The sequence below is a fragment of the Pelecanus crispus genome, chromosome 21 (genome assembly GCF_030463565.1).
Source record: "Pelecanus crispus isolate bPelCri1 chromosome 21, bPelCri1.pri, whole genome shotgun sequence".
NCBI lineage: Eukaryota > Metazoa > Chordata > Aves > Pelecaniformes > Pelecanidae > Pelecanus > Pelecanus crispus.
In genome coordinates, this window is record NC_134663.1 from 3,766,571 (window position 1) to 3,787,718 (window position 21,148).

General features: G+C 42.2%; 1 protein-coding gene across 3 annotated transcripts in view; it reads left to right on the forward strand.

Annotated features, from left to right (window-relative positions):
• The first annotated feature begins 993 nt into the window (after positions 1 to 993).
• PPP2R2A (protein phosphatase 2 regulatory subunit Balpha) overlaps positions 994 to 21,148 on the forward strand; it is a 40,301-nt gene continuing 20,146 nt past the window's right edge. The window contains exons 1-2 of one of the 3 annotated variants that reach the window (XM_075724220.1): positions 994 to 1,023; positions 3,476 to 3,550. In XM_075724220.1, coding sequence (XP_075580335.1) covers positions 1,017 to 1,023; positions 3,476 to 3,550 — 82 coding nt within the window. In that variant the 5' untranslated portion in view covers positions 994 to 1,016. Of the gene's footprint in view, positions 1,024 to 2,704; positions 2,814 to 3,475; positions 3,551 to 21,148 lie in introns of those variants that run through there. The other 2 variants (XM_009489974.2, XM_075724221.1) reach the window with 2 other exon arrangements.

Sequence of the window (21,148 nt, forward strand, 5' to 3'; positions counted from 1 at the left end):
CTAAACGATTCGATGATTCTATGTTAACTACAGCTGAGACTTTAACTGGGACCCAGCGAGCGAGAAAGGAGCCTTCATCCTTTCTGAGCCGGCAGAGTTGTGCCAAGCCGGGCTCGGCCGGGAGTCTGTCTTTGTAGATCTTGCTGGCTGTCAGTGTGAAAGGTGGCGAAGGCTGGAGTGGCTCAGAGGCAGGGCTGGGTGCGCGCAGGGAGCAGCAGTGAGGATGCCAAAGACCACTGGGTTCTCTGGTGAAAGAAGAGGCCAAGCCTGCGGACCTGCGGAAAGCATGCGAGGGTGGGAGAGGGGCATCCAACAGGTTACGTGGCTCCGGCGGGGGACTGCCGCAGGAGGAAACGGCAGGAGACAGAGCGAGGGAGAGGAGGGAAGGGAAAACCCCACACCAAAGCACGCCACAAGCAGCGAAGGGGTAAATAAAGGGCGAGCCTGCAAAGCGTCCTGCCGGGCAGGCAGGGGACGAGGTGCCTGGGCCCTCGGGGGCAGCTTTCCCTGCGGGGGACGCGCCCCCGGGAAGGGCCCGGCGCTGCGGCCGCCGCCAGCCCAAGCGCGGAGGGGGCGGGCGGCCCCGGGGAGGGGGCGGGCGGGCGGCCGGGGCCCCGCGGGCGGCCCGGGGGAGGGGGCGGGCGGCCGAGGCCCCGCGGGCGGCCCCGGGCTGCGGCCGCCCCGCGCCCGCCATGCCGCCCGCCCCGCCCGGCCCTACGGGGGGCGGCGAGGGACCCGCCGCGCCGCGCCGCCCCGCCCCGCCCGCTCCGGAGCGCCGCCCCCCCGCCGGGTGACGTCACCCCCAGCTCGGCCGGCGCCATTTTGAAAGTGGAGGCTTTGCGGGGGGGCCGGAGCCAGGCGCGGAGCGGGGGCAGCCCCAGGAGCGGAGCCGGCCGCACCCCCGCCGCCATCCGCCGCCATCCGCCCCCCGCCGCCGCCCCCCGCCCGGCACCGGCGGCCCCGCCGCGCAGCGCCGAGACCGCCCGACCCGCCGCCGCCGCTCTCGCCGGCCCAACATGGCAGGTAAGGGCAGGCTGCCCCGCGGGGCACCGGCCCCTGCCGCCGCCGCCGGGCGGGGGGCGCAGGTGAGGCCGCGGCAGCGGCCTGCGGGCCGGGCGGCGGGGCAGCCCCGCGGGGCAGCGGGCAGCGCCGCCTCCGCCCCCCGCCCGCCCGCCGCGGCTGCCCGCAGCCTGCCTCCGCCGTGCCCACCGCCGGCCCCGCTCCCCGGCCCCGCTCCCGGCCGCCTCGCCTGCGCCTTCCCCCCCCCCCCCCTCCTGGGAAATCGCGCTTGCCTCCCACCCACCCTTTCTTCCTTTCCCTCCTTATCGCCCCCCCCCAAAAAAAAACCCCATGAAAGAAGCAAGGTGGAGGGGCCTCGGTGGGGGAAGCGGTGTATTTTGAAGTTGAGTGTGCAGGAGGCTTGCAGACAGGGTGGGTCTTTCGCCTTTTTTCTTTTTTTTTTTTCCCCCCTACAGGCTTTTTGCATTCGTAAACGTGCTTGTGGGTTGCATTTATTTCTCAGGTGGAGTTAGCGAGGACGGTGCTGAGAAGCGCTGCTGTGCACGGAGAGGTGGTGTAGGGCGCAGACGTGCTTGTGTCAAGAGTACAATTGCACCCTTCTGTAGGGTGCAGCTTTTAAGCGTCTGCAAATGAGAGTAAAATTGGGTATAGGATGTAATTAAATAATACAGGTCTTTCTGTGTTTGTTTTCTCATTCCTTCCTGTGCTTGCTCCCCATTTTGCATCCTAAAGTGCTCTTGGAGGGCTAGAAGTGTGTATGCATAAGGTACCTCTTCCGTCTTACTTCTCCTTGCAATTTCTTCATTTGGAAATACATTCATCCCCCTCCTCTGCAAATGAATCCTCTCTTCAGCGCTTTGCGTTTGGAGGAGCAAGCGTGAGAGGCTGTGTTAGGTTTGTGCTTCGCTTTTTTCCTCTACACCATACGCCCATGCTCCACCCTCCTCTTTTTGTTTTAGTCGGGGGGGGGGGGGGGGCGGAGAAAAAAGTGCCAACTTGGTTCAAGTAAATTGTATGAAAAATAGAATTTTAGCCTGAAGTAGAAAGAGCAGTGATTTTTCTTACAAGCTGTCCCCTTTAAATGCTTCCATGGTGCCAGCTGCTAAATGCCAAATGAAGAGGTGGGAGAGAGGCCAGAAAATGGGTTGTACGGGTTTTGGGGAATGGTAGAGAGATGTCTGTGGCAGACCTTTCCAGCGTATCTGCAAAAAGCATTTTGACGTCTCTTGCATAGATGGATGCTTGTATTTGCCTTCACCTTGTCAGGTTACGTAGCTTGCACGTCTGTAATAGTTCAGAAAAGAAATTAAGGCAAGCAAAAAATGCAAACTGGACTCTGATTGTAGTCCAGCACTTCTCTTAACATTCTGAGACACTTGGGTTTTTTGGGAAAGATTATTTTGGGGCTTCGGATTTCCATGTCTTTGACTTTTTTTCCCTCTCTTAACTTAGTGTAGGAGAGGGAAGGAATCCCTTCTGTATTCTCTGTTACTCCAAAAGCGATAGCAGACCTCTGGATTAATGCGTAAAAGCCATCTGTTGCTCAGCCTGTTTGAATTGTGGTGAGGAAAAGTTCCATTTTGACAGTGGCTTTAAAAAAAAAAAAAAGAGGCAAGCCCATTTCAGTCTCTTCCTGTATGTACTCAGCCCTGCAGTGATTTGCTCAGAATAAAATGCAAAAGAAATGGGTGGTGATTTTTTTTGTGTGTTTTGGTGGCAGGGTTCAAATGAATCACTGCCTTCCGCCGAGGCAGTAATGTTCCTGAAGTTTTCTCTTCGATCCGTTTTCTATGGTAGTAGAACTTGTTAACATCAGATTGCTTGTTTGCTTTTCTGCTCGGATTTGCTGCTTTTTTAAGGCTGATAATTGCTTTCGTTACTTCTGCGAAGAAACTCTAAAATTGTGGTAAAATTTTTTTTCTTTAGCCTTTAGTATGTAGGTTCAGTTCAACGTTTTTGTAAAGCAAGGAAATGAATAGCATGCTTGGCTGATATGGGGACAGATTGAAATTTTCCAGCAGTGATCAGCTTTTTCTGGCAGTTACTGTTGGACTTGTTTGTGTGTGTGTGTTTGTAGGGGGTTCTGACTTTTAAGTAGGAAGAAGCTTTGTGTCAAATAAGATGTTCATGCGCTCTCATTTCAAATGCGCAGTTAAAGTTAGCACTAGCAATGTTCCTTAGTCCAGTGAGCTTTTGGTGATAGAGGCTTTTATCAGGGTTACTGCTTGTGCTTGCACTGTTTTTGACAAACGTTGCATTGAACGCTGGCAAACCACTAATGACAAAAACAATATCTGTAAAGGAAAAAGGTGGGGAGGGGCAATTTGTAATTGTGCCGACGGCATTGCTGAGGAAGTAGGCGTGTACCATGTTGTCTGAAATTTTCACTTGGTAACTATTGTGTGCTCTTTGTGTTGCTGTGGGGGGCCTCATTTTTTTTGCTTGTGTTTTTTAGGAGCTGGAGGAGGAAATGACATTCAGTGGTGTTTTTCTCAGGTGAAAGGCGCTGTAGATGACGATGTAGCAGAAGGTAAGAGCAGTATTTTTTACTGAATGTTTTCTGACTTTTTAACTACTCCTTAGGTAGGGCGATGGGAAAGCAGCCTTACTAAAATATCTCAGTGTTGCTGTATGCAACTTGAGGAAAGCAGAGAGACATTTAATGTGCATTCAGATACCCGGATTCAGGATTAAACTGTGGTTTGAGAGTACTGTTCTGCACACTTCTAAGAAGGGTTGGATTCAGGTTTCTTACATATTTTGCTGGATTTGTTTTCCAAGATTGTTAGGTTTTCCTGTCACTCAGCTTTTGATTTGTGTTTTTTTCCTAATCTGCAGAATGGGGAATGTGATACTTGCGTTCCACAGGGAGGTGTTGTGAGAATTAATTAATGTTTGTACTCTTTGAAGGTCTAAATACTAGATAAAGATCAAGTAATTTTCCCAATCTTTCTAGCTTCTATTAACCAGAAGAGGAAGAAATCTATTTGTGCATGCTTACTTATTAAGAGGTTTGTGTTTGAAATAATACTGGAAATTGCCTAAAACTTTTCTAAGCTGGCAGTGACAAATGTCATCTTATACTAAGATGGCTGCCTTGGATTGTGACTGCAAAAAATGTACTTGTTACTTTCTTTTACTTGGGCTGGGGATTTCTAGAGGAAACGCACTTTCTCTGTGCTGCTCAGGCGCTGTGCTGGAGAGCAAAATTTCATCTGATCTTTTTTGGGGAAAGTCCCACTGACTTCTACTTTTCTTTGGCCATAAAGTCCTGTTGCACAACACAGCCTGCAAGATCATGAGTTAAAATTTTTCTTTTGCAAGCAGTTGGCCTTGTCACTTAGGTAATTCCTAGGGTTTTTTTTCTTTTTTTTGCATATCTTGGATGCTCTGACTTACTTGTAAGGTTAGTACTGTATTTAGAAAAGTGGTAACTACAGTTTCCATACTTTTCCCATTTGACATGTAGTTCAAATTAACTTCCAAAGGCCAAAAAAATCAGTATAAACATAAGCGACTTGTTTCTATTTATTAGCTGCAGTGTGTGGCAAACAGTGGGCTTTCAAAGACTCCTGTTGTTTACAAGCAGAAAGATGGCTTTTGGAAACAAGAAAGCTGTAACAATTTCTTTAAAGTTTAATTTTAAATTCTTCAGGAAATATATTTTTAAAGCTTGAACTCAAACCTACTGTTAAATGTAGTATAATTTTTTCCCCAGAAAGTTTAAATTCTGTAACCTTTATTTTAATTACACATCAAGCCGAATCCTTAATTAAGTACAAATATTGAAGAAGTGGTTGTGTGGCAAGTGCTTGCAAATAGTTCTTCATTAAAATAGACAGGTTGACATGCATATAGTAGTAATGAGCTTTATATATATGTGTATAGAGAGAGATACATATGGAAAAGTGGCTTTTACAGGGATTTGGAAATGCAGAAATCAGGAAATAGTCTGTCCTTAACTTCCTTAGCTGTTCTGAAGTATTGTACTTCATGTTACGAAAGATGACTTGCTCGCCTTATGCTTCCTGGCAGGTTAGCAGCTGTACTGTGTACTGCTGGAGTCATAGTGGGTGGAGTTCAGGGAAGCCTTCACTGTAAGTGAATTAACTAGCTTCAGTTTCAGCAAGCCGGTTAGGATGGTTTCCAAAGAATGGTGCGAATGTCCATTTTTTATTTTTATGGGAGATGTAGCCCTCAGATTTTGCAACCCAAAGAGCAAAGAGAAGTTTGGTTTCATTGTCAGCTGTAACTGACTTAGGATGAGCCTTAAGGTACAAAGCCCAGAGCCTCGATACGCTGCAAGACATCGTGAAGTTTAAATGCCCAGATCCCGGAGTGAGGTCCCAGGGTTGGTGGTATACGTGGTTGTGATTAATTTCTTGAGCTGAAGTTCTCTCCTCTTCTTGTATATTTGGCTCCCACAATTAATGTTGGGATTTTTTGAAAGCCAGCTGTCTAATCAAAGTGCAAGTTTAGTTTCCATGCGATCCTTTGAGTTCTTGTTAGGCTTCATAATGTCTCCCTGTGATAGTATTAGAAGGGTTAATAATGTATTGAGGTGGTCACATTTTTCCTTTTATTAGCTATACTTATGTCTTTAAGGTTCACTTCAATGAAACGGAGCCTTGTGTGGTTCTTGCGAAAATTGGAACAGCAGCTTTGCATGCTTCTGGTCCTCCTTTGGAATAGCCAAGGACAGGTTGACAGTGGCTCTAAGTCTCGTCTTTCTGTCTGCTGTTTTGTGGCAGGCACCATGGCGAAAGCTAAAGAAAATCTTGCTGTCTGAAACTTAAATGATTGTTTAACCACTGTGGTCTGCAAGCTAACAAGTAGGGACTCCAATCCTGCCTGTGACCGAGGACAGTGCCAATTTCTGTAGGGTAGTACCTAGGGGTTGGAGTTTTGGTTTTTGAATGGCTTTAGAGCTCACATTTTCAAAATGAACCGTTGTTGTGGAATGCTGAAACTTCACTAAAAACAAAGTGAAGAAAACAAACCTGAAAGAAATGGGAGGTTTCATTTTCTGTTTTCTTCCTGTTCATAATACAATACTGCAATATTTATATTGGAGCTAGCTTAAACTAAACTAATAGAAGTGCTAACCAAGAAAACTGCATCCATTTAATTGCATTAATCAGTAGAATGCAAAACCAGTGGTGTCTCTACAATGTTGCCTATAAAACAGGCCAATGGAGAGTAATACTTTTAATACAGCAGTAGTAGCAGCAACTTTAAAAGCTTGCTAAGAATGCTAGTACGTAGCTTCCAGTAGATTTGAGGTCAGAGCTGACCTTGTAACCTTCACGTAATACGTATAACCTATAATTCTTTAGATACTTAGGCTAGAATGGCTGTCTATTACACAGTCAATATTTGGTGGCTTTGATGGCTGAAACATGAACTCTGATACATACAGTTTTTAATTTTCTGGCTTTCTAAGCACTGCATGATAGATGGATGTGACAGTGTTCCTTTTAGAGCTAACAAGGGTGGAAGGGAAAGAAGGGGGGAAGGCTGTTACTAAAGCTTGAGGAAAGAAGATGGCAATGAGATGATCTCTGGGGCCTGCCTGTGTCATTCTGCTGTGGCAAAGCTTTCCTAACTGGAGGAATATGGATGTGCGAGGAGCAGAGAGCCAGCCTCTCCTCTCTTGGTATGTATGGAATTTATCCTTGGTTGTAAGCTGTGGCCTGGCCCTATCAGATCACAAAGTTAAACAGAGAAATCAGGTTATAAACTGAAATCTGAGTGTCAGCTTCATTAGAATTGGGGTCCTTAATTTTAACTGATGGCAAAAGCTTGCCTTTTTGTGATTTTAGCAGTCCGTTGCATCAGGGCAAGGGTGTTGTAGCTTGTGGTGCCTCTGCTTCTCAAGTAGCTGGGCCTTTGCTCAACAGAAGCTTTCTTCCCTTGATTTTGTGTTTGTCTTGCTTGTGCTCAGTCCTGCAACGTATCTGTGCTCAACTTGCTCCGTGTACTCTGGAGGATCCAGAGCCAGGACATTAGATTAGACGGGCCTTCTCCAGTGGAGAACAGAGTCATTGTCCTTGATAGGTTGGATGATCAGGTTATCAAAAGCATCTGTAGTGCATGGATTTTTTTTATTTTGTGCCATCAGTGTTTCAGTGCAAGTAAGACTGAACTGTCCAGAAATACTTGAGAGCAGACATTACCATGGGAAGTTTCCTTTGTGGGAATGATTATAGAAAAGGATTACAAAGATTTTTTGCAGCAGCTTCAATGTCTTGGTACTTGCTTTTACTTTTCTGCTGTTACGTTCTCCAAGATGTGGCATAATGGCAGCTCCAGTTGGAAGCAACTAAGAACTGTGAGTTTAAACTGTCTCTGAAAACTAGACACTTGCTTAATGGAATGAGTTTGTACTTCAGAACAAATTAAGTCAAATTTGTTTAATTACTTGGCAGAAGGAAAAGAGTCAAGCTGCTGTATCTAAATGTTCTTTCAAGTGTAATCCAAAGATATGTAAAAGTCTGATAGTCTGGGTCGAAGGCTACAAGCCAGGAACTTAAGTCCTAAGCTCTAACCCTGAGTGATTACCACTCATCTTTGACACGTTGTTTAACTATTTCATGCCTGAATTGTCTCTGAAGGAAGTACTGGAGCGTCTGCTGTGGGTGCTGATTACTGACTTCATTTTAAAGTCTGATGCTTGACCATTCAGTGCTGCTTTGTTACTAATCTGTGACTTGTTTCGTGTTTCCTTGTTTATAGCCAAAACATTGCTGTAGCCTGTTTCAGTTTGTGCAGATGATGAACAGATGAAGTATCTTATATTTCTGTCCCTGGCCAGCTCGTGTGTGTGGTCAGAGATATAAACAAGATTTGACTCTTCTCTTGTTCAGGAATGCTTTCTGTATTTGATTCGAGGTATGTTATATCTTTCAAGTGTAGTTTCACGTTTATTTTTGGCAGACTTCAGAATTGCAGAGCAGCTATGGGAACTGTTGTTGCTTCAGTAATGGTAGTTTGTCTTCAATGCACGAAAATAGTTACCTCGGAGTAAGCAAAATTGTAGCCAGGAATGAGGACTGCTGTAAAAAGCAGTTTACGACCATCTGGAGTTCACCATCTTCTCTTGCCTTATCAGAAAGCTTTCTCTTTGTCAAGTAACATGGATCTGTAATAGTGGGTTAGAGCTGCTGAGCCTCCTTCAGAAAGTTGGTTAGCTTTGTCCTACCAGGCTGTTACTCCTGGTGGCACATCTGGTTCTGTAGCCTTACCGACAGTTAACAGGGGCCTCACCCTTGTCGATGGAGGGATGTTGTTGCTGGGATCAGTTGGGAGGAAGGGCTTCTGCTGATCTGCGTTTGCGGGCAGGAGTCACAGAAGAGAAACACTGGCATTATTACAGAAGTCACTGACAGGCTTTTTAATGGGAATTGGTGGAATAGGAGGGGAGGAAAAACTCTCAAAGCAGCAAAGGTGTGAGAGGTTGCGATAATATTGAAGAAAGATTGGGGTATGGTTGTGGGAGGGAGCTTAATTTGGGGTTTTGAGAGCTGTGGTTATGTTCTGTATGCTCATAAGGTAATATCAGTTAGAAGGAGCAAGGACTAGTAATAGGTTTGTTTTTAAGGGGTGGTTTGAAATACGCTGTAGACAAATGAAAAGACCTGTGGTTATAGTTCTATTCTGTATGCTGAAGTCTGCTTCTGTATTTGAGCTCTTTTATCTTCAGCCATTTGTAGAATGGCTGGCTGTATCTAGAGAGAGAAATAGGCTACTGTGTTCAAGGAACTGCTGGTCTAGATGGAGTAAAGGGTGCATTTAAAGGGTGAAGTCCCCCAAAACAAAGAGCATTTAGCAAACAGCTGAATAGTAAGTGGCTGTTGAGCTCCCTAGAAGTTATTCAGTACTCTCTCTTGACATGGGTTTGGTAGCTGGGGCACTTCAGCTTGTCAGTCATGCTGACCAGTATTGTTCTGTAACTTCTGTGATGCTTTGCTGTTATTGGAATTTTTTTTGCTTAAATTAAAAACCAGTTGGAAAAAGGAGTGGGTTTTTTGTGTCGTAAATACGGCGGTTGTAGTGATCAAGCTGTCAAGACTTCAGCAGTACAAACGAATGCAACTTGGCTATCAGTGGCAATCCTGGTGGATTACAGCTCTTGATCAGTTTTGTGAAACTTCATAGCTTTTAATTTTAAAGGTGCTACCTAAAGGATTCTGGTTTGGGTATTTCTACCCTAGAAATGGGTTTCTGTGGTAGCTGTAGCTTCATAGAATGTGGTTTGGGAGAACTAAAATGAAGACTAAAACTCCTTCCTAGTAGATGCAGTGCTGAAGTAAGAGTTAAGAGCTGGGTGTTCCTAGCTGTACTGTCTGCCTTTTTTTTTTTCCCCTTTTTTTTTCCCTTCCTTCTTTCTGTTCTCTTCTGACTTGCCTATTTAGGCCATGGCTACACGTTTGGCAGCATTTCTGCTTAAAGAGGCACTCCTTCCCATTTTGCTGGCACAAGTGTTCATGTAACTGCACAATGAACTTGTTTGGGAAGCTGATCCAGCTGAAAACTACTTAAAATGATGGTTTTGAGTGGATTAATTTTCAGCTGAACTGAACTATGATCTGGTTCTCAGTGCTGTGTGTGCGCTTGTGCCAGCATAGTGTGGAGAGTGGTCAAGTGGCTCAAAGGAACACAAGGAACTCTGGAAGAGGGCTGGTCTCTTTATAGGACTTTATGTGCAGTCAGCGCAAGATCCTGGTCTCGTAGTGCTGTGCTACTACCAATGGTAAAATCAACTGATAAAAAGGACTTCAAACCTTTGCTGTTCAAGATACATACTTTGAACATGTGCTGTCCGAAGGTCAGCGATAGAATATGTCTACTACCAATACTGTAACAGTAATCTTCAGAGGCTGAACTAAAATACTGGCCAAATAAAATAGTTGCAGCTTTGCTATAGGGCGCTAATGCTTGACAGAGATCCTGCGTCACTGGTGATCATCTTCTAGGTGTAAAGACTGAAGTTGGTCCAAGTCTGTGCTGCTACTGAAAACAAATGGGCCTGTAGATTTTTACTGGGTTACATTGCAGTCAAATCGGATTGTGAATTTAAGGCTGTGTGGATGTGCAAATGCTTGAGGTGTAAAGAAGGGGTGGTGAAAACAAGTGGAGAATGCAGAACTACCCCATTTGGTAGCAGCCTGGATCTAGGTAGGTATAAGCCAGTTGTCAGACTGCTGTGCAGTATGACAGTTCTAGATTTTTTTGAAATTGGGTATCACGCACACATGTACAAACACACATGCAGGGACACACACAATGTCATTTATCACTGTGTTGTAAATAATCTTTTTGACATTTTTCTGCAGCAAAACCAGTACATGTGGAACAGGTTTTCTTCTTTCAGTATCCACATGAGCAGTATGTGGAAATGACATTTGTTTAGCGTTGTTACTAGCTCTGTTAGTAAACAGAGCTGTGTTAGTATGGTTTAGTTTCTTGGAAGTTGTTCTAGAAAAGAATACCGCTTAATTGGGAGATGAATTACCTCCTGATTGCTTTACTGTAAAGCACTTTAAGAAGCTAATCTGACAAATGATAATCTTCTCTTATCACGTCTTATCACTTTTAATATGATTTGAAAAATTGATCCCTTGTTTGGGGTTTTGCCTTCACCTAAACTAATGTATTGTCTCTCATTTAGATGCTGTAGCATTAGGCCTTCTTTGTTTTAGATGCTGTCTAAGTGTGCATACAATTAAATCTATGTACTGTACCTCCTCTAGTAAAAAGATCAATTACTGATGGTACCAAATTAAGGCTACCATTTGTTCTTTCCTCTTTAGGAAACACTGTGCTCCCAAAGCAATTTCATTAGTATAAGATGCTTTTATAACTGCCTTAAGGGTATTTTCCAGACCTTTTTTTGTATTTTCAATGCTCTGTAATATGCACTACCGAAACTATGTCTACAGTATTTTTAGTATGGAGTGAAAAGTTCTGCAGAATAAGTCAGTGTTCAGTAGTTATGTGAAATGGAGGTTTACCCTTCTTAAAAAAATGATTGAAATGAAAATTATTGAAATTAATGGAAGGTCCTGGCATAGGAAGGCACTTAATGTTGTGAATGTGAATAGAGACAACAATTACCACGTTTCTATGAAAATAAAAGGAAATACAGGAAGTGTGATACTTGATCCAAACCAGTTTAGAATAATAATCTCTTTCAAGAAGCAGCAGTGGGTCTTATAGTCAAAATAACTACATCTGGACAGTTTTCTAGATTTTAAAGTTGAGTGGAATATATGTAATTATAACTTTTTATATTGCTCTGTAGCTCAGTTATGCTCTTAAAGCATGCACTAGCTAACTGCTGCTTCTGTAGGGTTAGTATGCAAGTAAGCTGGAAATAGAAAGGGCGTCATTCTCTTGTGCTGTTACATGAGCCTGCCTGAAAGCGCGGGAAGCCTACAAAGGTGTCTTGTCTTAAGAGGTAAAGTATTGATACTTTGTGTATGTGCCCTCGTTAATGATTGTGTATAGCAGCACTTCCTTTATTGAATGTACTGTTGCTCGCTTTCTGGCTCCCCGAACAGGACTGCTTTCGGAGGTTGCTCTGGGCAGGAGGTAGTGCTACATGATGGTGCTCCTGCCTTCTTTCCTGCGACTGGAAGGCTTTGGTTTGTTACATTTGCTTTTAAGATTAAGATGCTGGCTAACGAGACATCAGGTAGTGTGTTGCTATTGTAAGTTGATAATATTACTGAAAATAATTATTTGAGGCTTCTGTGCATGACTGCAATTCGGTTACAGAAGCAGGAGTGGCTGCAAGCTTCTCTCTTCTAACTTACCATGCTTTTGTTAAGCACTGGAGGGGAAATTATTAATTTGGTCAGTCATTCTTTATAAAAATGTATTTTCCTCTCAGTGATCCACAAGTGATAGCACCATTAAGAAAACCAGTGCATTTAGGTCACATGTTAGACCCCTTAGGCAGTTATGCTTGCATCTGATTTTGGAAGAAAATTTTAGGGTCAGGAAAATAGGGTTTAAAAGAGTTGTAAGAAAGATTGATTTCTCAGGTACATAGAATGCATTTTGTGTGGAAATGTTTCTCTTTGCATTTTCAATTGCAGTTCTTAAATTAATGCTCTGGGAATAATGTGATCTCCAAACACACACAGTTGGCACTCCACGTTTTTGAGAAGTTGAGAAAAGATAATTGCATATATTGAGGAACAGTTAAGGTCATTGAGACTTCAGACTATAGCTGCTTATTTAAAATTTGGAATGATTTCTAATATATTCTTGTCTGTTAAATGCTAGTAGCTGTATTTTCCTTTTTCCCTGATGAATATAAAAAGTATTCCAGGGACTGTTCTTTGATTCTTAAAAGTAGTGATTTCAGCTGGCCTTTTTCCTGTTTAGTAGGTGGCTAGAAGATGATTTGCAAAAATTATGACCTGTGTGTGTTTGTGTATAGTGCTTATAAACGTGGGCCGAAGGACTTGTTTTTTTTTCAAATAACTTACAATTTTAAAGTAATTCCAGCAGACAAGAGCTACATACTGAAATAAATCTTTAGCTTCAACTCTAATAAATACATAGTGGTTCTCAAAGACACTTGTTTGGGAGTTCCTGGACTTTTTTCCGATGGGATCACATAACAAAGCCCTAACTTCTCAGGTATTGTTCTTGGTGCGTTGTGTAAGGACTCATTTGTAGACATATTGGAGATAATTTAAAAAAATAAAATCTTGGATTATCTTTTAGGAGTTGTTGTGTTCAGCTTGTTTTGGAGTGAAGTGTGGCCTTGGTATGGAAAGAGGAATTAGAATTCAAATTGCATCCTGACTTGCCTGTAGGTTCGTTGTCGCTTCAGGTGGCTGCCGCTTCTGAAAGCGGTGGCCCTTCCTTGGGCCTTGACCAGCTGACCGGCATGTTGGCTTAGCTGCAGTGATGGCTGGGGAAGCTGACCTGAGTGAAAATCACGTCTGGGATTATCTGCCATCAGATGAACTTTCTCCTGAGTTGGCTTCCCCAGACTGACTTGTCAAACTGTAACAAACGTTTGTGTTGGAATAGGTAGTGGTGCTGCAGGAATGGGAGACGAGAGGTGAAAGGATGGATTGCTGCTCTTGGAGATACGATAATGGCTTTAAGGCAACATGTGAAACTGTGGGATTGCGAACATCTTGCTAAGCCTCTTCCTCAGCCTTTTCACGCTTACGGTTGATGTGTGCTTGTTCATAGACTCGCTTTCATGTGGAAAACTCTACTTTTGGTGAATTGAGATTCATGTTTGAGGACACCTCTTCTAAAAGATCGATGTGAACAAACGGCAATTGAAGCTGAAGCCTGCAAACTTGTTCATTATATACTCTAGCAGTGAGAAAATGGCACTGCTTTATAGAGGTAATAGCAAAGCATTCATAAGCTATTTTAGTGGAATATGGAACTGGCGGCAATGGCTTTTTCGCCAAAATTTTAACTTTCTATATAGTCCTTCTGTGTTTTCTCAGTCTGATCTTATCACAGCTTCATGTTTTGGTTTTTTGTTTGTTTGTTTTGGCTGAATCTTTCTTTTTTTTTCTTCCTGTTTTCAAGAAGTATCCAGGATCTTTAATTTTGCTCCAGACCGTTTTGGAAGTGATAACCTGCTCTTGAAGGTGGCGGGGGCTGGTAACATCCCAGTTCTGTTACTGGGGCAGAACACATGCTATGCTTAACCCAGCAATTTTGTCGCTGACAATATTTAGATGCCTTAAAGGAAAGTGCAGTGGGAAGACAGAGACCACTTAACAAAAAAATGACCAAAATGCAAAAACCAAACAAACCCCACTTGGAGATTCTGCACATCAGGTTGTTGGCTACCTGGAGCTTGTGGATTCTTTTCCCTGATTTGACCTGAAGCAGCAGCTCATACCAAACCTGGGAGTAACAGACATCTACTTGTTTCGGTAGCATTGTCATCTTTCTGGTGTTTCTGAAAGTCAGGGAAGTATGTTCTAAATTGCTGCCTACAACTGTGCTACTAGGTCATCTCTCTGTTCTGTTGCTCAGTGTTCCTGTGCAAGGGTTATTAAGCGTGCATGTTAGAAAAAATGGCATGACCGAGTGATTGAACCCGTGTAGGAGCACTTCTGGCTTAACCTTGCCCTCTTGCTGGTTGCTATCATTTTGAAGAAGTCATCAGGAGAAGCTGGTGTACACAGCTCTCTTTGGTCTTGTAAGCTCGTTTATGTATACGTTGAAATTATTTTTCCAGAAGTTTTACAATTATGTAAGATGCAACTGCAAGTCGTTCGGTACCTTCCAATTCATGTTCTTTCTAACCAGTGTCTTTTGACTGAGGCTCAAGTTTCTTACAGAGCTGTTACTAATTTTTTTCTTTTTACCAAGTTTAAAGTTTAGATTTAAATGTAATTATTGGGGGGGGGGGGAATTGACGAAAAGGAAGGCTAGAAATGGAGATAACTGAAAGTACTCATCCAGAGTTGTTTCATCTGGAAGGTCACTAAGTCATTTTAACCCTTCCATGCTTTGTTTTCCCTATCTGTAAGACTAGTGTGCCTGTCCCCCAAAATGCAGTTCCAAAACTTTTAGAATTCATTGCAAGGAACTTTGAGATCCTTGCAGGATGGTAATACTACTAAATACTCTCTGTCTTGTTTTCTGGTGTTATACAACTTGTCCAAAATCCAAAGAAAAGGTCCTAATCTATAGACAGAGAAAGTGAAAGATGTAAAATAATTAACTTAAAAATAAAGGTCAGTATTTTGCTCAGATTAGTAGACCCTCTGTGTATTTTTAAGATGTATTATAAATATAAGCATCTGCCTTACAGAGTTGTCAAAATTTGTAGATACCATTTTACAGCATTTAGAGAAGTGAGTGTTAAGAATCTCTGGAAGTCCAGGCCAGAAACTAGTGATGGCCTCTGTTTAATAATTTTTTTTTTTTTTTAAGAAGCTGAGGCATGTATGCTTGGGCCAGAATAGAAACAGAGGAAAATACTTGCCAAGTGGGGGGAAAAAAAGAAGAGGCAACTGGGAAAGGAAATACTATTTTCTCAGGTTCCAAGTGCCACTAAAAAATGCATTAAGTATTAAAATGAACTGATAAAAGGAGTGAATGCACATAGTGAGTGAAGTAATCAGAAATTTTTATTCCCCGGTCACTTAATGTAGTCAGAGCTGTGTATTCATCTCTGCTGGAAACTTCAGTTGTACTTGTGACCTTCACAGGCGCTGTGCTCTCCGGCAAGCTGCCTGAAATTCATCTAGTGAGTGTGCCTCCCTCCCTCCCTCCTTCTGTCCTTTGCCTTATGGTAGGTAAGAGTGATTTTTTGCTTTCATTTTCCTTCCTTAGAAGGAGGCACTTTACACGTCGTCTGAGGTACAGTAGTCTCTTGCATTCTACATGCAAAGATTAAAAACCTTGGAAATACTTGGCCTTAGCTTTTGCACCCGAAATAAAAGCTTTGGTCAAAGAATGTATGAGAGGAGTCTGAAACAGCATGATAGTTTCTAGGAGGTTTTTTTTTTTATATCTACAGCAGAAATGCACACCAAGTCACAGAATTCTAGTAGCTGGTTTTGAAAGGCATTGCCAAGCTATGATATTTTTCTAAAATACTGCTACTGATTTTTAACTTGCAGTGTATGTTTTGGAAGGGCTTCAGCAAAAAGAAAAATCAAGATATTCGAGTGCTCTTAGTCTTGTAGCGTTCTTGGTGACAAATCAAGAAAGGCATTGCCTAAAGGCTTCTGTTATGTACATGCAAAACAATAGCACAGTATGTTATTTCCAAATATATTGTTATTTGCAAACAGAAAACTAACCACTGGCTTTTCTGTGCTGTGCAGCCTATTGAAATTCTGGCTGTGATTCCAGCAGAGATTTTTCCATAAATAGCTCTGTGCTACTTTGGAACACAAACAAGCCCCTGAAAAGATCTAAAGTAAGGTCTTCTGAAGGGACTATTTAGCCTGTGTTATTAGTGTGTGCTTCGGTGCAGATACTGTGGAGGATGTGAGGAATGTTTCTATAGGTTGGGGGGGGGGGGGCTGCCAGCAGGAATTGAGAAGTAAATAGTTACTGATGCAAATTAGTTTTGAGGACTCATGAATCACCTGGCTTGAGCATAGGGGGGAAAAAAAAGGATAATAAAAATGAACAAACATAAGCAGAAGCAGGTATGTTTTCCTTTTAGTATCAAAGGTTTTTTTTGTTTTAATAAAAGTCATTAGGTAATAACTTTAGGCATCAGGTAATGGTTCAAGTACATGCAACTTGAAATAGAAACGATTTATTCTTTCAATGAACAGACATCCAAATTAAAGCATCCTTTTAAAATTTTTACTGCTTGGATGTTTGGTTACATGAATTAATACCCAGCTAGTTTTGTAGTGTGGGTTTTTCAGTGCTATGTAGGTGAACATCCTCTTGAATAAGTAATACAGGGGCAACTTCTGTGTAGATATGTTCAGTTACAACTGGTGTAAGCTATCTTGAGTAAGGTAATTTGTAGTCTTGAGAAGCTTTGTAAACATTCTGTGAATTAGAAGAAGAGGTGAGTAAATACTTCTGTGGTTTGCCTAGTGCACAGGGCTGATTTTCTGCTAGTCTTGTTGCTACTAAATATTTTTTTAACGAAGCAGAAATCCCCTTTTAAAGGGAATCAAACAGCATGGAAGTAACTTTGGCATTTGTGAAATCCATGCTCTCAGTGGTAGGTTCTTCAGTGTCCTTCCTAGCCCCTGGTTATCAAACGAACGTGTTTATCAGCTGTCACAACAGAATGAGGGTGGTATCACAGAGGATAGGGCTCACAGGACCTTGGGAGCTTGTTAGTATGTTCTCTAAATGCAGATCTTTCAATTATACCTATTACTCCTGTTGGACATTTATTAGAAAACCTTCATCTGTGGAGATCCTGCAGTCTCCGAAGCGTATATTTGAGAGCTTAGCTAATCATAGTCTTGAATAACTTTTTTCATAATGTCTAAAATCGCTTTTGGTGAAGGAATACCTAAAATTTCTGTGTGGGGAATGCACACTGGTCTTGAATGGAAATGAGCCCTGATACCCATACAAGGCAGTAACTTTGTGCTATTAACTGGATGTATCTTAGTGGGAAGAACAGCTTAACTGTTGACACTTTTTTCTTTTTTAAGGCCTATTTCTGAGCTGCTTGATCTCCCCACCCCCCGAACATTCTTTTTCATTCCTCCTAGGCATATTGAGAACAGTTCCCTAAGAAAATGGAAGTATAAATAAAATAGCTAGGCAAGACAGCAAAGCACTTCTGCTACAAGGGGTACTTAGCCTGTTTTTGGAAAATAGATACGTTGCTAACATGTTTATCACAGTGAGAAGAAATAAAGCTTGTCTTGAATAAAACTTAATCCAATTCTTTTAATGCATTTCGGGGAATACTCATACTATGTATAACTGGAATTTCATAGTGTGTCTTACAAGAAATATGGAGCACTTCTGTAAGCATTATCTATAAATCCTGAAGGAGCCTAGTGAGCGTGTAGTACTGCCACTCAGCTCTAAGAATGCAGGTTTTCCAGAGAGCAGTGGCTTGAGATGGAGTTCTGCTTTCCTGAATCTTCACCCTGCATATGGTTAATAGGATGTCCTTTATCTGCAGGTCAGCAGGAATGTTTTCAGAGACATCAGAAATGGCAGTGCTGTTCTCATCAGAATAGAGGCTATTTAATTTCTCTGTTCCAGCATAAAGTTTATTCTGGAAAATCAGTAAACCTGAATTTTTGTCCTCAGCAGCACTAAAATTGAGATGTTACTTTCTTGGAAATTAGGTATGTAGGAACAGCTCTGCTGTAGCTTTATCAACAACACGTTGTAAAATAAAACTCTGCAGGCAGAAAATATGTTGGAACAAGTAACGTACCAGAGTGCTAAGGCTAGACAAATGCCCTGTTAGAGCAGAAATAATCGTATCTGTATTTGCAAGCCTTTTTGTCTCAATTCTCCTTGTATTGCTCAGTAAGTCTCTCAGTTTTGTGCGTGATAGTGACAGAACGTTCAGGCACCTGAGGGGATGTTACATGAAGGAATTGTGGGCATGAAGTTAGTTCCTGCTAGAGTTAATGTTGTTCCCCTATGATTAGGGCTGTATGATCTGTATGCGATTGTACAAAGGACAAAAATTACAAGTAACTCCCCAACTAAATTCTACACAATACAAATACAACTTAACCCTTCTGTCATCTTTGTCCAGGAAGACCTTTCATAAATCAGCGTAGGTTTTGCTGGCTGAACAGTGTTTCTGTAATGGAAATATCACTAGTGTGGATTGTGTATCGTACTGCTTAGTACAATTACTTTGTTTAAAGGGATAATGCATGGTTGAAAGGCACAATCCCTGTAAGAGTAGATGTTTGAAAGGGGAGGAAGCTCTTTTTCTTCCTTGTGTCATTTAGTCAATTATCACTATGTCTGCAGTAATACTTAAAACTCTTCCTCTCTAGTATAAACTGTAGAGGCAGATAACACTGGCACTGCCAGTTTCCCCCTTCAAGCAAACCACAGGCTTCACATTCTACTGGGCTTACATTTTAGCCAAGACTTCACTTAGGGGTTAAAAGAAAAGTTGGGTTTAGGTAGAGGTTTGTTGCTGTAGCACCAAAGAACAGGCATTTGTTTTCAGTTTTTGTATTTAAACCACTCGGGGAAGGCTTGGTTATGTATGACTGTTCTGGGCTGTTAGAGGCTTGGTTGGTGCTCAGAATCCTGCGGCACTTGACTGAAGCCTAAGGTTTGGGCTTCTTTATTTGCATCTAAACAGGGACACTTAATTTTTCCAGGTTAAGTGTAACTGATGCATGCTGTGGCAGGAGTGGGGCACAAACATACCTAGGCCAGGTATCTCAAATGTCAGATGACTTTTTATTTAATAGATGATGCTTTCAAAAGGAGAAAGTTAAGAATTATAATGCATTTAGGTTTTTCAACACAGGTGTTGCTTAGGTAGTATCTTTACTTCATGTTTCTGTTCTTTTTGTTTATATTTCATATCAAAAGCATCTTTTCTGACGGAGTGATAGATAGCAACTTAATTTAGGGGTGCATAGTCTCTGAAGGTGATGTTATCCAGAGGCTGGAAACTACTGTTCGCAATCTTTTTTTTTTTAATGATCCTAACCTTGAGTGAAGAGGAGTTTTCATTGCAATCAAAAGGGGATTGATGCAAAACTAGGTGTGACACCTCATCAGTAGGATGGCCACTCTTCTTTTCCCCTTTCCCCACCTGAAAATAGATTTAAGCTTCACAGGTTGGAAGCTCTCAGCAGCTGAGTTTTTTGATGTTCAGAAAACTGAACCCCACGATAGCTTTCACATTGAACAGCTGGCTGGTATTTAAAAATGCTGAAATGTTGGTTTTGCTGTTGATTACCTTTCTGTTTAAAAGCAGAACAATTCTGCTGGTTGGAGAGAGGAAAGCTTGTGGACAGACTTGAGCTTCCCCCGCCCCCATAATTATATAGTATTGCAGTGGCTGCAAAGAACAGGCTCAAGGAGAAGCTGTGACCTTTAATTGCTTGTTCCTAGTTGTGAATAAATGCTGTAGTTCCACAACCTGTGAGATTATTCACCCGCCTTTCTAAGGTTATTTAAGACGGGTATGAGGAGTGGGTCTGGATTTCTGCCACTTATGCCTCTTATGTTTATGATATTAATAAACCGGTGTCAAATGTCCTGGGAACGGGTGATGCAGGTTGAAAGACCTTTGTTTCAGCCAACAATAGACCTGAATTAGTGTGAATAGGAAAAGCAAATAGGCACTTCCTGTCATATTTTAAGGAATACTTGAGTTTGGGGAAGCATGTGTATTAAGAGATTTAAACTAAATGCTCATCATCCACTTTTTTCCCCTAGTAGAATGTTCCCTGTGTATGTACGGGTATCTGTTAGTCTTTTGAAGTATGCTTGCAGTACTGATAAATAAGGTAGAATCCCATTTGTTTGAATAGATTCTTTAGGGTATTTGGGGGAAAAACCCTAAACCTATGTGATGAAGATGTAAAGAGGGGAATTGTCTTGGTTGTTGCTTTCCTAACCAGGTTTGTTCCTCAAGTTAAAACATAGAGGCCTCTTGCAAAGACTAGAAACTGAATTAAAAATATCTGGGTGGTTCTTCAGACCACCTTGAGGTTCAGTTGCCTTTTGTAGGGTATTGTAAAAGTCCAGAACAATGCTGTTTGTGGTTTCAAGGCAGAGGATGCCTTTAGAGACTCAAGGGAATCTTGTCAGGTATTAAATAATCCCTTATTATTGAGTTTGAGGTATTTTCAGGCTGATCTATCTTGTGCTGAGTTGAAAAATGGCTTTGTCTTGAACTGGTAACGTCTCCGCTTTGCAGTAACTTGCAGGTAGAATTATTTGGATGGGGTGGTCTTCCAGAGTTGCGGAGGACTGTAGAAGCTTCACACACGCCACCCCTTCACCCCCCAATTCCAGGATGGGAAGGATCACAGGATAGATCAGCTTAGGTGTATGTGTAAAATCCACCCTCAGAGGTTCTCATAATACGTACGTGAAGGCAGCTCCCAGAAGACTTGGAAACTGTACCCATAGGGCTCCAACCAGTGTTTCATGTTTTTTACATGAACTAGTGCTGGAGGTTAACTTTATTAGTTAAATATGCAGTGCCTAAGTGCGGGCAGCCAAGTCAGCAGTAGTTTTTCGTGGTGTTAGCATCTGGACTGATCTGTTGTAAATGCATTTAGGTTCCCGCTTCTCTGAGTGCGATTAGACTGACTGCTCCTTGCTCCGTTTTCCCAAGTAGACGATGTCTAGCTGGGGGGCAAGACAGGGTACGGGGAACTCTGTTGGTTTGCAGCTTCCTGTGAACTAAAGATACTGCTGTGGTCAATTTATTCTCTTTCACCTAGTAGAAGGGGATTTGCCTGTTGGTTTCCTATACATGTGTTTGGAAAGGAACTGTGGTAATGTCTTGTCTTAAGGTTTAAAAATAGAAAGTAATTAATCAAGGTGATGAAGGTTAATGATTTCTATCCAGAAACCAAACAACCAAACAGCTTTGCATCTGTTTATATAGAGAGAACATTATTCTATCTGCTGTTGTTATGAGTTTAATATGAGAGGATTTTTCATAGCAATTTTTGAA